We start from the raw sequence: 17,119 nt of genomic DNA on the forward strand, positions 1-17,119 counted from the left end.
TCTGCTTGCCCTTGCTCTTGATTGCAGGTCCATTCTTTCACTGGCAGTAGAACTTAGTTCTTCCAGATTGTGGCATATGCTGGAGACAAGAGAAGACACCCAGCTTTGTGGACTGAACAACTACTGGGCTATTGGGCTTCCCATAAGCGGACAGTCATTGCTGGAGGAGCTGCTCTACAGCCCTAAGTGAGCCTAATATAATCCCACATGACTCGTCTGTTCAGTCCTGTTTCTTTAGAGATCTCCGACTAATAATAACTGAGATTGTCTAAGTAAAAGAAACTAAATATAAAAGAAAACACTTCAATTCAAACTCAGATGAGCATAATTAAAAACATTTTTTTCCTTTAACTATAATGAACCCAAGTCATGCTCTTCAAATGGTCTTAATGAATATTGTCTTGGTTCTTTTACATGAACTTTAATTTTTAAGCATGACATAGCTGTTTCTTAAGTAAAAGGGAGCAAATTTATAAGCATCTCAAAGATCCTGTGTTATAAATGAATTGATGACTTCCTTTTCTGCCTTCATAATTCAGGCAAAACAAATCCTAGGCTGCTAATCAGTTTGCAAATGCCCAGTTCTGCTCTGCAAGTATCTCTCTCACTGTCGTACCTGTGCCTCCAACACTCGGTGAGTATGTTTAGAGATGCTCTCCCCAGACCACAGATCATTCCCTGGAGTGCTGAATCACTGAATGAATATTCAGATGGAAGTCAGAGTACAGAGAATGAGAAAAAGTTAATGAGTGATTTAATCAAGTTCTTCTGATTGCGTAGTATTTGTTAGGATGGTCTGGTAAACATAGTTTTGGCATCATATTACATAGTAGAATAAGAAATAGAGTTTATTCAAAATGATTGTCTAATTATGCATACTTGAAACATGTAAGACCTAATTAACAACTGTTGATATTAAATCATCCGGATAAAATACATGACACTGAATTATGCTAATCGTATGCAGAGTCTAACACTATTAGTTTAAGCAATGTATTATTTTTTGCTCATGATTTAGTCCCTCCCTCAGTGATTGTGAAGACTCAGTTGGTAAAATATAATTACAAATGTCTTACCTTTTTTTTTTTTTTTTTTTTAGAAGACAGGTATTAAAGAAAGGTTAGATGGTCTATAAAATATTTTTCTTCACCATGAACGAGGCACTACTAGGAACAACAGCTTTGCTGGGGAAAGAAGAGCCATCCTACTGTTGGGGCCATGTTCAATTTCAAGATCATTCAGCAAGTTCTTGACTGTGGTGCTGGAAGAGATCATTTGGTCTAGAACTCACAGACGGGGCATCTCTATGAGTTTCAGGTCAATCTGATCTACATTCGGAGTTTCAAAGCCAGCCAATCTCTGCTTCAAACAAACAAGCAAGCAAGCAAATGAAAGAATAAGAAAATGAAAAGATTAAATGGTCTATGGGAGTGAAATCAATTTTAAGTCAACACTGTAGATGTACCATGTGGATAAATGCGGTGCTCTGATATTTAAGAATTGACATTTATAATTCTTGTATTTTGGAAAGTGTTTTTGTGATGTTAAACAGCATTTTAAACGTTTAAGTTTATGTAAAATTTAAAGATGGCATACTTTTAAATGGATGCCCACAGCACCCTTTGAATTGTCTTTTCTCCTACTCTGAACAGAAAGCCTCTCTTTCACAGTTTGATTTCAACTAATTGAAGAATGGAAGTTGGGCATTGTTTTAATGTTTATTAACTTGCTTCTTATCCCCAAAGGGCAGCTTTAATTTCAACAAAGAGCACTCCATTTGAATTAGGATTCACATTTGTACTCCATTTAAATCTCTCCACTGTTAATTTCAGCAAATTTCAAATATGGCTTCCATATTTGTCAAGAGTTATTGAGATTATATATTCCTTCCCAATTTTGGCCCAAATTCAATGTGATTATATATGCAATCACATTAAGCTCATAACGAATGACTCATTTTTTTTTCAGTAATTTATTTATTCACAATTCAATTCTTGTGGTATTCCCCCAAGGTAGCTATTCCAAAATGACCTTTATTCTCCTCGTCTGTACTGGACTCTTACATCATTTTGCATTATTTGAAAAGAAAAACTTACACCAAAAATGCATTAAGTTCATTAACTCTTTTATTGCCTTCCTACTCAAACCCCATACACAATGTCCTACAGACAAGAGGGGCATTTTTGAGAGATTTAAAAGATGGCTTATAAATAACTGCCATGCTGTGATCAACAAGCACAAGGTAAGAGGATGAAAATATTTATCAGGCAAAAATTTACATAGAAATCTTAGTTGGAATATACACTATAAAAAATACAGCAGGTGAGTTCAGGGAGAGAATATGTGAATGAACAGGTACTATTAAAAAAGATATTCATAAGTATGTAATACATAGTCATACATACGTAAATGCAGTAATGATTAGTTTTTAAAATGGGCTATAAATTTGAAGGAGAGAGGGAGGGGCCTGTCAGAGGGTTTGGAGGGAGGGAAGGAAAAAATGTAATTAAACTGTAGTCTCAAGTACTAAAATATAAGAGACACTAGTTACTTGCACTGTGTCCAGGGTCATTTGCAGGAGGCTCTATTTAATATTTAAATAGATAGGATGTGGGCATTTCTTTCTTTTCGTAGGTAGCAGACTTTCTTAGCGCATTGCTGCTTACTGAGACTGGCTATTTGGTGGGAGGCCAAGTTAGGCCTTACTTTTTGCTACAGGACATTGCAAGTCACTGGGCCTGGCTCCAAACCATCTGAGTCTCATTGTTAGACAATGGGCAGGGGTTCTATTTCTTTCTGGCTTCAAACTTTTGGCATGTTTCTCTCTGTCTCTGTCTCTCTGTCTCGTGTTGGTAACATGGTGGAGATATATATTATCTAAGTCACCGAATTATGGAAAAGATAAGGTATAGTAGTTAAGATCCACTTATTTTGTAGCCATGAAAATAATTTTATGGTCGGAGTTACCACATTAGGAACTGTATTAACGAATTAGAGTATTAGAAAGATTGAGAACCACTGATTGAATTCACACAAAAGTAGGACGGGGCTGTCAACACCACTCTGGAAGCACAAATCAATTATTTGGTATGAAATGTCACTCAATATGACCCCCTAGCAAAGCCACCTTCTTGGATCCAGGGACCAGTTACATGGCCCCAGCAAGGTTTCACATTCCTTCATTCATTTCTTCCACCATCTCGCTTTTTTTTCTCTTCCAGGGCTGAAGGAAGAAACCGGGACCTTGTGTATTCTAGGCATTTGTTTTAGCTTTGAGGTACATCCCATGTCTTGGCTTTTGAGACAGTCATACCATTATAACTTAGGATGGCCTTACTTACTTATTATGTGGCCTGTTCTGGCTTCAAACTGTCTCCCTGCCTGGGTCTCTCAGATGCTAAGATTAGTGTGTACCATCATGCTGAACCTCAAGCAGCCCTTAGTTATGAATTCTGAAGTGCCCAGACATTAGCCTCAGGTTTATGGGCTGACACAAGCCTCTAACTAGGCTTGAATTCAGTTCTGCTGTCCACGGTCCCTTGGGCTAGTGTCAGGCACCAGGGCAGGTTTACATGGTAATGGAGGTGCTCTAAACTGTTGGAAGCCCTGCAACAAAGGACAGAGAAAACAGTTACAGGAGCCAAGCTGGGTACAGACATTGTTCCTTCAGTTGACATTTCCAAAGAGTTCTGGTTTTTTCCAAAGCTGCAAAGCTTGTAGCTTTACTTGATAAGGAATTTCTGAATGGTCCAGTATTAACCTATACATGGAACTCCTGAACTCTCAAAAACTAAAATTGTTTCCTATAAAAATTCCCCACAGGGGCTGGTAAGAAAGCTCACTGGCTAAGAGCACATTCTACATTTACAGAAGACATAGTTTCAGGTCCACACACCTACAATGGGCAGCTCCCTACTGCCTGGAATTCCAGATGCAGAGGAGCTGATGCCGTCTACTGCACTCTACAACAACTGTATACAGATGTGGTGCATGTTCACATACATACACTTAAAAATAGTTATCTTTTAAAACGTGTGATACAGAGTAGCTTAGTAAACAACCAAAAGTAGACTTCCCATAGGTTATAATTTAAAGATTAGGACGCCAACATGGCTGGGATTTTGTCTAAGTCCTTTACTGGGTCACAAACTATTGACAGCTCATTGTATCATGTCAGGGTGATGGAGACAGAGGGATATTTCTGTTGTTGTTTTGGTTCCATTCTGAGGGCTCCACATTTGTGAGCTTATCAATTTAAGGACAAATCCCCTAATCCCATCACAGTGGAGGCTACTATTTTAATGTGAAATTGAAAGGAAAAACTTGCCATCCATGACAGTGGGCAAATCTAAGTATTGGCAGCCCAATAAGGCAAGAAATTTGTGTATTTCACCAAAGTTAAGATTTATGCTAGAGCTTTAATTTACATGACACTGTGATAATGCTTCAGGGATGGACTTGCAGAACAAATGATTTGTTTATGCCAATCTCAATTTAATTTGAATTTCATACTGTTCTGAGGGCTTCAGTAACTTGACATGCCTAATATGTAGTGCGTGGGCTTTAAAAAAATTTACTGTAGATAATTCTGTTCTAGGCATACACAATATATCTTGTAGCTTTGTTATAAAGTGCCCAATTGCAGTGATTCTAAGATTAACCTTCCTTGCTGTTCCTATACATTTCTGACTTATGTCAAAGATGAATCTCTTCTAAAAATGTTCAGAATGTTAAGATAATTAAAACTCAAGACATACATGGTTAAAAAGAATTTGTAAGAACTAGCCCAGTGTGACAATAAATTAAGGATGTGTGGCTAATTTCAGATGAGGGTGTTCCTAAATTTTAATAAGTAAAGGATAAATTAATGATTGCTTGATTATTAAAAAATACACAGCCCAATGCTTTTAATAATTCTGCTCACAGTAGGTAGGTGCTGTTTGTGACTTATTGTGACAATCATGTCTTTCAAAGACCTATCTCCTCTTGGCATCTTCTTCCCATGTGCTCTGATCACCAGCACTTAGGAGTTGAATGCCTGGCTGTGACAGTTGCCTACATCAATGAGGCATGAAAACAGTGTTCAGACTCTTCTCCTTCAAAAGATTCTGCAAGCTTCCAGGAAGAGCAAGGGAGTCTCCCTAGGTGGACATATTTACCACTTCCAAGGACTTATATTGACCTTTCTCTTCCTCTCCAGGATTAAGTCCCAAATAATTAATAATAATTAAGTCCCTTCTTACTTCCAATTCTGTCTCAGGCTCTGTGTGGGACAAACACTAACCAAAACCAGTCACTTTTTGATCCTTCCCCAATTTTCTTGGGTAAGTGAGAATCTCCAAGTATCTCTCTGTGTAACAATTTACAATTAATGGTGTGAGACTTACGCCCTTTTAAAGTTAGTGATAACTGAACCAAAGGAAAACCACAGAGGCTAGGACTCCCCAGCTTCCTTGAGACAGTGCTGTCACACTTGTACCACTTCCTAGATAGGTGACTGACTTGTCAATCGTATTAATTTCCTTATGCACGAGCTCTTTAGCTGCCCCATAGTCCTTCTTTTATTAATGCGGCAAAGAACAGTTTACTTGCTATCTCCTTTATGAGACATTTTGAATGGTAAGCAGGGAAAACTGCCCTGTCGTGGCTACTGTAGCTGTACCCTGAGAAGTGTAATATTCATTTCAGCCTCAGACATTTTACAACAAACCCGCCACTTATCACATAGAGCAGGGGGGGGGGGTCCCAAACTCTTTTTTGATTATAAGTCTTCCTTCTTTGAAGTCCAAGAGTCTTCCTTCTACTCCTACCAACACCCATCTCACATGAGGCAACTGGTTCAGGAGACAGTTGTAGCATATGAGGTCCCAAAGGATTCTGAAGTCTTTGGGGTCACAGACAAACCTCCAAATCTCAGGTTCCTCTAGTCCCAAACATGGCACGGAAGAGCAAATGAACTTTGACTCTCATCTTCTAACACCCCTCTACAGTGTAATCACATAGATCAGGGAGGTTCAACAGGGATGGAGATTAAGAGTTAACAAATAAAAAATAATAATAAAATGAAGGCGGGTGGTGGTGGCACATGCCTTTAAGGCCTTTAATTCCAACACTTGGGAGGCAGAGGCAGGAGGATCTCTGTGAATTAGAGGCAGCCTGGTCTACAGTGATTTCCAGGATAGCCAGGACTATACAGAAAAACCCAGTCTCAAAAGCTAAAACCAAAATAAAACCCCGAAGAGTTGACAAATGCAGACCACTAATAACTTGACAACAGTTGATACCCCAAGTTTTCCTCAGGTGGAGCCAGCCTCTGCCATTTAGATGTTGCTCTGTGGAGAATGAAAGAAAAAAAAAAAAAAAAAAAACTCACAGCACACCTGAAATAAAAGAAATTCAGAAATGACCCAACTCGCCTAGGACCATCACTCAGATAAAAATATCCTTTTTGTACAAAAGGGAGGCTCACAATTAAGCTTATGATGGTTCCAAGATTCACAGGGTCTTCCTCTAAGGATGTATACACAGAACAATTTCTTGGGATTAGACACCGGGGCAGCTGCTAATGATGTATAGGCAATTCAAGGGATGCAGCTTTCTTGAATCATCATCCACGGTGGGGTGGAACTTTTGGTGATGTAGCTGGATTTGAGTCACCAGAACGTCTATAGGTAAGCCCCTCCTTTCCCTATGCACCAGTTCACTGACCAGACTTGTATGGTGTCGCTTCATTCATCTGTTGTGGTGCTGTCTGTGGTAAATGGATGAACAGATGTTCATTCACATCTGCCCAGGAAAATTCCCATACAGATCGAGATTGTATCATTTTTGCTACAACGCACAACAGCAGCCCCCAGTTGACACTAAATCCATTTATTGAGAACTCAAGTGACATGTCTGCATTTCGGACTGTGCGAAGAAATACACCAGCAGCCGTTCATTCATTTACTGCCCTCGCATCCAAAAGCTAAGAAGCAAACAAGAACACGAAGCATTTATTCCACAATGGGGTATTTCACAGTGCGTTTTACTTACCAGAGGTGGAAGGCCCCCTCGCCCTCCTACCACACTTACGCTTTTACTTTCATGCAAAATTTTAGGAACAAATCAGGGATAAAAAAAAATGGAGATTGCACATGTAGTGAATTTCAGTCCATAAATATAACATATCTCATACCGTTGCGGAGTTTACAGAGTCCGTGTAGATACAGCGACTCACTGAATCATGACAATAGCTCCATGAGGTAGGTATTACTGACTATACAGGTGAAGTACCTGAGACTTAAGAGGTTAAGTAACATGTCCAAGGAAACACAGCCATGACAAAACTGGAACCCAGTGCTGTCCCAGCCCTCTGATGTACATATTTTGTGTGTGAACTACAGCATGTGTTAGAAAAGGAGAGACAGTTGCTTCTTAGTTGTTTTCCCACCTAGAAAAAGAAAAACCAGTCCATATGTGTCCCCAGTGATTAGTTTTTGTTTTGTTGTTTGTTTTAAATCGCTTAGAAACTAACTCCTTGACCTCTGGGTCTGTCTATGCATTACGTGAATGCTGATAATTACATCATTTTTATAAAATTAAATTCCAAATTAAGCCCTTTGTTGTTAAATTTCTTTTCTCCAGATTCTCAAATTCTGGTAAACACAAGAATGTAGGTTAAGGAAAAAGAATATATACCACAAGGTGGATGTTGGGGTGGGGCGGGGCGGGGTCTAAACTCCAGTATATTCTGTGGATCTTGACATTTCTAAGACATGGTGGCCATTTCATCCTCCAAGTGAAATTCTGCAATATGGTGAGTTAATTGACCATAATGTGCAACCTGGTCTATACGTGTTAATCCAAATTTTCTGACCAGCAATGGGATTTATAAACTTTGTTACTAACAGAACATGGGTGGTTTAAATTGGACAAACAAAGTGTATGGTAGCTGCATCCTGATTACTTTAGAAATAGGCTAACTGAAACTCAGATACACATACAGAAACAAGCACAGCATAACTACCAGAGTCAGTCTCTGATCACACAGTAACTTCAACTTGAGAACCATCTCCCGTGTATTTCACACAGCTGAAATGGGAATTTTTGCTTAGCTGCAGAACCTGGATGCCCCTTAAGAAAGCTGAGAACTCCTTCTTTTTCATAATGTAGTGGTGAAATGTTAAGACAAAACGACTTCGTGATTTAATGGAATAAATCTGATAGTCATACGATGAAAAAAAATCAACACAAGGAAGGATGATGTATTTGAGAACATTTTTAATAAATAATATGACAAAATTACTTTTTTGATTATTGAATTTTCAGTATGCAAAAGTATGGCTAAAAATAAGAGGTTTCTTACATGAACATAATGAAAACATTAATCACGTGGATTGTTCCCTTAGAACTGCACATTCTTTCTATGGGACATGGGGCTTCTTCAAATTATCTAAATGAATACACTTACTTTCTGGTGGATACCAGCCTTTTTGTTTTTATTTATTTATTTATTTATTTATTTATTTATTTATTTATTTATGGTTCAATTTTGTTTGGCTTTGTGGGGTCAAGTCTGATACCTATGAATGACTAAAGGTTCATTTTGTTTTCTTCAATAGCACCAATTATAAAGTCAATAAAATTCGTAAAATGTCAAAAAAAAAATCATAGAAATCTACAGTCACAGAGCATCACTTGGCATTTCCAAGTTGGAATGCCTCTCATGAGCTTCTAAGGAAATCTTATAAGATTCAACATTGGCCACAACAAACTTAAAACAACTCTTTTTTTTTTTCTTTTAAGTCCAGGAAAAATTGGTACCATTTGGTTCACAGCCCACGATAAAGTCGGTACATGACCTCGATAGCTGTCACCATTCAAATATTGCAAATACAAACACAGAGCATTAACAAAACAGGCTAAAAACACTTCTCAACAGTTTCTTCAATAAGACAAAAAAGGTTAATAGTTACAATGGTTTACAAATAAAGTTTAGTGATTGTGCTTTTAAAACCAAAAAAAAAAAAAAAAAGATTAAAAAACAGTGCATTACAAAAACAAAAAAAGATATCAAATAAACCTCCTTAAGTGGCACTTCTGAAAGTTGAACCAACACTACCAGAAGAAATTCAGGCCAGTTAAGATAGGGATGTCCTTACTCAATTGGTCATTAAAAACATCCATTTGCTTGTAATATTCATTTTTAGTTGCTTTCTGATTGAAAAATAGAACAAGATTTTTGCTAGGTTTACTTCTCACAATGACTAGACAACCAGAGGTCCAACTGGCTTAGCCCTACTTATCGAAAAGTACATTTCCAAGAATATATTTCAATGATTGAAATAAAGACAAAATAAAGTACCACCAGGAGTTGCAAAGAGTATATATTTACAATGCTTCTACCCCATTCAAATTAACTGTAATTCTGCATGTGGTAGGTTTTTAGTTTATCCCAGCAAAGGGTGGTATGAAAGACTGATTCTAAAAGTCATGTAAGATGAAGTATGCTTTAACTGGCATTAGCAGTTGGTCATAGAACGATTACGCTTTGAGAGCCCTTGGCATGAGGTTGAGTCATCACCTTTGTCTTTGATCAATATTTTGCTATCAATTAGCTTGATACATAAGCAATGCAATGCCATATCTCAGGGGCAAATTGCAAAAGGATTGGCCTGTTCTTTCTCGCTGGCTGGTGGCTGAAGCAAGCATTCAAGACACTTCCAATGCCGGAAGTCAAGTATCACGGTTGCAACAGCGTCGCAGCAGGGGGGGAGGCTCATTAAGGGTTAGGCAACCAATCAGCAACACTAAAACCCCAAGGAATTTTTAAAAAATGTTATCCCAACAGGAGGAATAAAAACCACAACTTGTCCATTCTGATTGCACTGAACATTTCATCTGGTATCGTGCGTCATTAGACGTGAGGCCTCTGGAGTGATGGTTTTTCACATTAGCATCATAAACCCCTCTGGCTGCCTTCAGCTTTCAGTTTCCTGCAAGAGATGCATTTGTTGTTCAATTTAAAACCAAATCCAAAGATAACTTTCTTATGTCTATTTGACTATGAGTGTTTCCTTCATTCGTTGGTTGGCCTGTATTGGAAAGCATTCATCACAACTAATTCATTTCTCAACTTCAGCTGGTCCTTATAGGAACTGGAGCCATTCTGAAACAAATACCAAACTGTTCTGGACCAGACCTGGGTGTCACAGGGCTGTGGGTAAGGAGAAGTGCTCTAACTTCCCACTTCCTCTAGGTTGCATCTTATCATTTAACTTCTGTATCTCATTTATAAATACTAGATTTAATGGCAAGATTCTTTCAGTCTCCTCCCCCCCAAGTTATTCTATTGAAAAGACCAAAAATTAACTCAAAAAACAAACTAGTCTGACAGCATTTGTAGGAGAAAAGCTTTCTTATTCCCAAACCACAAAGTCTAAACATAAGATACATATGCTATTTAATTTCATGTGATTCCTTAACAATTTCATATTATGTTTTGGAGTAAGACTCTCAAATTCATTCAGCATATTCTTGAGACTAAATATTTTTGTAAAGAAACAAATTTGTCTGTGAGTTACTTTTTAATTAAGGAGAAAAAACATACTAATTTTAAAGGGAAGGAACTTTAAAATATGACTTCCAACTATATCTTGTATATTATTTTTAGATTACAAGAAGGGAAGAGGCACTTATTTGAGAGCTCCTCTTTGGGCTAGGCCCCTTTCCAAAACAGTGAAAGCGAAGGAGGCTTGGAAAGTCAGTCAAGTTATGCCTGATGACAGACAACAGAGGCTACACACATCACAATAGCTTACCTCACTGAGGATTCTTATAATACTAGGAATTATATCGTGTCAGACCAAGTTTATTTCCCAACTTGTGTTTCTAGAACTCACTCATAACTTTAAATGCTAACAATGATGATGCCCTTGAAGACTTAAAACTGGTATTCTTTCACATGTTTTCAGGTACAACATGTGGGACATTAGGGTGCTGAAAGTTTGTGAGAAAAGTGGCTACATGTCTGTATGCTGACAGATGTTCAGAACTTCAGAGGCTGACATCACAGCTACAGACAGACTAATGTTTTCAAACTTTGGGAAAATTATACATACCTCTAATTCTTCATTATTCTCATCTCCTCTTTCAAATCCCCCAAGTACTTGCATTTCCGCCACATTTCTTCGGCCCACATTTGCTTGCTCTCTTTGTCGGCTTCCTGACCCTCTTGATGACATTGAGCTCGAGGAACTGGGATCTCTAGGGTTGTTTGATGTTGGGAAAGTAGGTCTACAGTATGGAAGGATATCCTCTGTGTAAGGAAATACAACGAGAGCGTGTGAACAGGATAGAGCACATTTCATCTAGTCACTCCTGTCCATCTGCAATCCTGCATGGGCGAGCATGCGTGATTCTGAGGCCCAAATACCAAAACTCCAAGCGTAATGAACAATGCAGAACTGCCTATTAGAAATGACAATAATACCTCTTGCTGTTTTCCACGTAGGGCTTAGGAATTTGGTTTGACTATACTTATAAGCTCCTGTCTATCTCAGACTCACATGGGTCCCATGGCCATTACAGGAGACAAGTCAAGAGTGGACTCAGTTGATTTCCGTTTTATTGTTTACCACGTGATCTTAAGTAATTTAGTTTCTAACCCCTACCAATGTGATAGTAGAACATGTGCATATTATAGAAGCTCTTAATATTGACATGAACAAAATAAGAGAGTGAAATCACCATGTAAACAAGGTGTTCTTATAAGGAGCTAGTAGGAAGGAGTCAGTTCTCAATCAAGATTTAAGCTTAGGTTCAGACTCTCCCTCTTGAAGTGCCGATTTCAATGTTTTGACACCATTAAACTCTGAATCTCAGATGCTCACTTCAAATAATAAGGCATTGGTAGTGGTTTGGATGAGAATGGCTTCTATAGTCTCATATATTTGAATGCTTAGTCCCTGTTGGTGGAACTATTTGGGAAAGGTTAGGAGGTGTGGTCTTGTTAGAGGAGGTATGATATCGGGATGAGCTTTGACAGTTCAAAAGCCAAGCTATTCCCAGTTAGCTCTTTCTTTGACTTGTACTTATGTGTTTGATGTAAGTTCTCAGCTATTGCTCCAGCATGTGCCTACCTGCCTGTTGCCATGTTCTCTATCATGATGGTCCTGAACTCACCCTCTGAAATGTGAGCCCTTAATAAACGCTTTCTTGTATTACTTGCCTTGGTTATAGTGTCTTTTCACAGCAATAGAAAATAAGTACGATGGCATACTCATGAATTATTTCCTGAATTTCTACCTTCTTACAACTTTTAATTTGCTAATGCTGAATCATTTGACTGCTTGCTCACTTTTCTTCCATTGACTGTCTACATTCTGGACATAAATTCATCAAAATGAAACTCTTTTACGTGTTCTCTGCAAATGTAAATGTGGCTTTTATTTCCTCAGAGGAAGGGATGAGATAAGAGATAAGAGCACTTAACCAATGCCTGGCTTGTGCTGAACCACAGCATTTCTAACTATCCCTAGGCCTAGGCCTGGAAACTTCTCTGCTCTGCACAATCTAATCTTCAGTCTGCAAGCAGGGACCTTGAAGTTTTTAGCTTCCAAACTTGTCTGCTAACCTTGTCCTAGAATATTTCAGACTCCAAAGCTTATTACTGAAAAAGCTCATGCTTTCTGGATCTTTCTCAACTCTAGCTGGCTGGTTCAACTCACCTGATCACACTCAATTCTCTCTCTAAGATGACTGATTCAAATTGGCTTCTTTCGGCTTCTGACTTCTTAGCTTGGAAAGACTGTCTCTGAACTCCAAGAACTGAACAGCCCTGAACTCGACTGCTTTGCTCTGAACTGTGCTCAGCTGGAATCTCCTAGACTGCATTAAACTTGTATGGCTCTTGGTCAGGCCACCTAGGGACAAGTTGCACTTGCCCCCTTCCTAGGACTTTCCAAAAACACCCAGGAATGTTGTGAGGCTCTTTGCCAGGTTAAGGTGCTCCTGCTCTGAGACTTTTTCAAAACACCCAGTTCTGAGAAACAAAACAAGGACAGAATTTACTGGCTGACAGCCACAAGATCTCATAAAAACGTCCCAAATATGCATCATCATCAGCCTAAACCCCTTTATCCAATGAATCCAAGGGTCACTGTAACCCACCAATGAGATGCCACCACCCCATGCTGTTGCTAAAATCTTCCCTCGGAACTGTACATATAAAAATTGTGTACTTTGAAACCTCGTGGTCATCTCTGTCCCACTTGCAGAACGACCCCAGTATACTGGACTTACTAAACCTCTTGCTTATTGCATCATTCTCAGACTCTGTGTCTCTCTGGGAGTGGACACACACTAATCTCTGAACTGACTGTCCCTCTCTCCCTCACTACTCTTTAAATAGCTTTCCCTTCCTGTCTGCTGTCATGAGAGACAGGCATATCCTATCTCTGGTTCATTCACTCAGATCTTTCTCTGATTCTCCACTTTGTGTGCCCTTCAATTACATATCATTGATTGGGACTAAAGGTGTGTAGTAAAGGCATTTGTGAACTCCAGCCAGAGGGATTAAAGGTGTGCTGTGTCTGCACTCCAGCCAGTTCATATTTTTTGGATATGATCCCTTGCCAGAGCAGCCATTTTGCTGGGCTAAGATTCTTCTAAAGTTCTCCCTGCCCTACCATCCCCCAATGCTTCTTTGATTCCTTTCCTCTCTACACTGCTTGAGTAAAGCTTGTTTCTCCTGGATTCACTGATATTCTCTGAAGCAGAAGGTAAGGACTGAGCTTGCCTTCTGGCTCTCCCTAACAGTTCTAAATGACTGCTCCCCTTGTCCTTTCAAAAAAAAGTCTCCTCCTCTGAGCCACGAGCCACTTACTTAGGAAGCCAGTCACAAACCTCAGTGGCCCCTCGCGCTTTTCATTCTTCTCATCACTGCCTTAACCCACGGTTTTGACTCGGGGGAACTTTCTCTCCCTGTGCAGTCTCTTTTCACTTGTATCTAATTAAACCCCTTTCTTGCTATTGATGCACATTTTGTCAACCTCAACACGTTCAAATTTTTCTGGTTGAGAACTTTGCCCTACGTCTATTCTCCTTAGGAAACAATGTGCTTCTCCTTGCTCAATAGCCAACAGGGCTGAGCCTGGTGGCCCAGGCCCTTCATTCCAGGACTCAGAAAGCAGAGGCAGGCAGAACTCTGTGCATTTAAGAGTAGCCTGGTTTATAGCCAGAGCTATAACTAGAGAACATCTGTGTTGGAAAGCCAAAACCAAAATCAAACAAAAGGGAGATTGGCTCAAAATTAGTAGTGTTAGGTTCCTTTCACTCTGTCTCCAGATGAAATTGCATCACGAGATCAACATTGTCACTGTACACTGAGAAAGTTGATTGGGCTGGCCAAATTCTAGTCCTTGAATCTCAGGCCTTCTCTCCGTTCTTACTGAATTGCAATATTGCTATTCTCTTAGCTTCTAGCAACCCTTCCTTTCTTAACTATCTTCTCAGGATATGTTTTATATGTGTGAGGAAGTCAAGTCAGTGTCTAACATTTTCTCCTTTCTTTCCAAAGTTTCACACACCCCACATGTATGATACAAATATCTGCTCTTTTCAACTTCTCTGGGTAATCTCATCCATTCTTTTGGCTATAACATTTGGGAATATAATTTTGTCTCTTTTATGTGTTTTCATACTCCCAGACAGTCATATAACGGATCATCAATAAAGAGTTTTAAGCAAGAAGAGAAGTGGTTTTAACTACAATTTCCATGAACTATGTCCTGAATCTCTGACAAACAGCTCAGTTATATCTCTTTATACTCAACACTGATTTCAAGATGCCTCTCCTCTGAAATTGGCTGTAACACTCAGAGATTACAGTGATGATCTGTGGAGGTAAACGACCCTTCATGTACCTCTAGTCCTGCATATCTGCATCTTTATTCCCCCACTATTTTTTTCTTTTTTGTGGGGAGGTGGGGGCTGGGGGAGGATGCTGAGACAGGCTTTCTCTGTGGAGCTCTGGCTGTCCTGGAACTCGCTTTATAGTACAAGCTGGCTTTGCACTTTCAGGGATCCCACTGCCTCTGCCTCTCCCTCTGCCTCTAACTTCAAGTGCTGTGTATACAACTAATGCCTGGGTGCTTTACACATTTAGTGTATATGTCATTTCTACAGGAAAGACTTCTGGATCTTTCTTGCCATTGTATTACCCAGAATGTTAACTGTCCTTATTCTGAACTCCCAGGTGTCACAGCATAATGGAAGTAATGTTAAATTAAGAATATTTGTATTTGGCCAGTCTTCAAGGCATGCTTAGTGGACTGGGCTATGTTGATGACTTAGCAGTCACTGATAGTGTCCTTAGTGAAGACATGGATACCTAGAATCTTAAGATATCTATGACTTATAATATGTAAATTTTCTTCTCCTCTTCTCTGTATGTGTAAGCACATGCTTATAGACATCTGAAGACTTAGTACTGTAAATACAGTACAATGAGTATTTGATATGTGTAGAAATAAATCAAACGGAGGTAAATGTCAGCACAAAAGATTAGACCTTCAAGTCTAGAAAAGCACTTTCCTTAATTAAAAAAATATCCATTCATTACATATGTAAATCAGGGTGCCTCTTTCATTAAATAAATAATGTAAATTGAATCAAGGAGGTGAAAATTACAGCGATGCTTAGCAATGATAATTTAATGATAGACACACTTGGGGTTATGGTTCAAATAAAAATCTGGAAAGTCAAAGAATAATAGAACTGGATCTGCTAAATGCATTTCATGGTTCCTTTGTTTTTAGCTTAAAGGCTTCCAATTTAGTTCTATAGATAGAAATAATTTTATGATGTAATAGCTACTTATTAAATTTCTGAAGACTACTTTCAACTCTCTGTCACACCCAGATCTTTCTAGCCCTGATCTTCCTCCTAAGGCATTCCTCCTACTTTGGAACTTGCTCATCATCATAAAAGCTAGTTTTCAATCCAGTGCTAGGATTAAAAACATCCCACAGCACCACTAGGCTTTCTTTACTTTCTAAAAAGAATCTTTTCTTTTTTAAAAAAAATCTTTCTTGCTTGGCTTTGTTGCTATAGTATACTTTAATGCTAGTTCCTCTCCTAAAACATTTCCACCAACGTGGCTCTCTTGACGAACTCCATACCATTCTTCTCATCCAAACCTTCTAAGAAGAATTCCTGCTTAAGTGCGAACTATCTCATAGGCTCCTGCTCGAAAGCTTCCCCACTGGTGATGTTATTTTGGGAAGCTGTGGAACCCGTGGGAGGGGGTCTGAGTAGGCAGCATTACTTCACTGATGTGGTGGTGGATATCTCTAGTTCCTGCTTTGATCTTGCTCCAGATCACATTCCTCCTGCCACACCCTTTCTGCCACACACTGGCCTATAAACGTTAACCAAGATAAATCTTTCCTTTCACAGGTTGTTTTTATACTATATTCTGGTCACAAAAACAGAGGTGACAAATACAGGTCCCTTTCAAAATGTCCACTCCCTCTTCAGTTTTCCAAAGTCTGGTTTCTACAGTCAAACAGTTCTTGAAAATAGGAATCTCGGGTGACAATGATTCAAAAATTACCCTTTGTTATAAAATTACATCCAACTTTCTTTCACCTTATGACATTTTAGATTTCTTTAATTTCTATTTCTTTTAGGGGGGGAAGCTGGTCAGAGACTGTACAAACATGTAACCATGTCTTGCACTTTTTCCTTCTTTTGCTATTTTCTCATGCATGTATGTGAATGGTACACATACACGTCTATATATGTGTGGGTATATTATATTGTATCTGTGTGTGCGCATTCATGTCGATGCCCTAGATGGATGTCTGGAATCACTGTGCCCACTCATCTAATTTTATTTGTTGGGGCAGGGTCTCTCATTTAACCCCAGAGCTTGCTGATGGCTAGCCTTAATAGCCAGCTTGCTCTGAGGATTCCCTGCCTCTGGCTTCACAGCTGGAATTACAGCTGAGCAGCCACGTGTATCCAGTATTAGCCATGGGTTCTGGAGATCTGAACTGAGGTCGGTATGCTTTGAAAATAAGTGTTTTAATTGTTGTGTCGTTCCCTTGGCCCTCGTATATTTCTTACCTCCATT

General features: G+C 39.0%; 1 protein-coding gene across 1 annotated transcript in view; it reads right to left on the reverse strand.

Annotated features, from left to right (window-relative positions):
• Positions 1-3,516: 3,516 nt before the first annotated feature.
• Positions 3,517-17,119, reverse strand: part of ROBO1 (roundabout guidance receptor 1) — a gene marked incomplete at both ends in the record, with an annotated part of 702,311 nt that continues 688,708 nt past the window's right edge. Inside the window, 2 exons of the mRNA XM_080919233.1 lie at positions 3,517-3,606; positions 11,103-11,299. Coding sequence (XP_080775359.1) covers positions 3,517-3,606; positions 11,103-11,299 — 287 coding nt within the window. The remainder of the gene's footprint in view (positions 3,607-11,102; positions 11,300-17,119) is intronic.

Source organism: Micromys minutus, assembly GCF_963924665.1.
Source record: "Micromys minutus genome assembly, chromosome: 7".
In the NCBI taxonomy this organism is placed as follows: domain Eukaryota; kingdom Metazoa; phylum Chordata; class Mammalia; order Rodentia; family Muridae; genus Micromys; species Micromys minutus.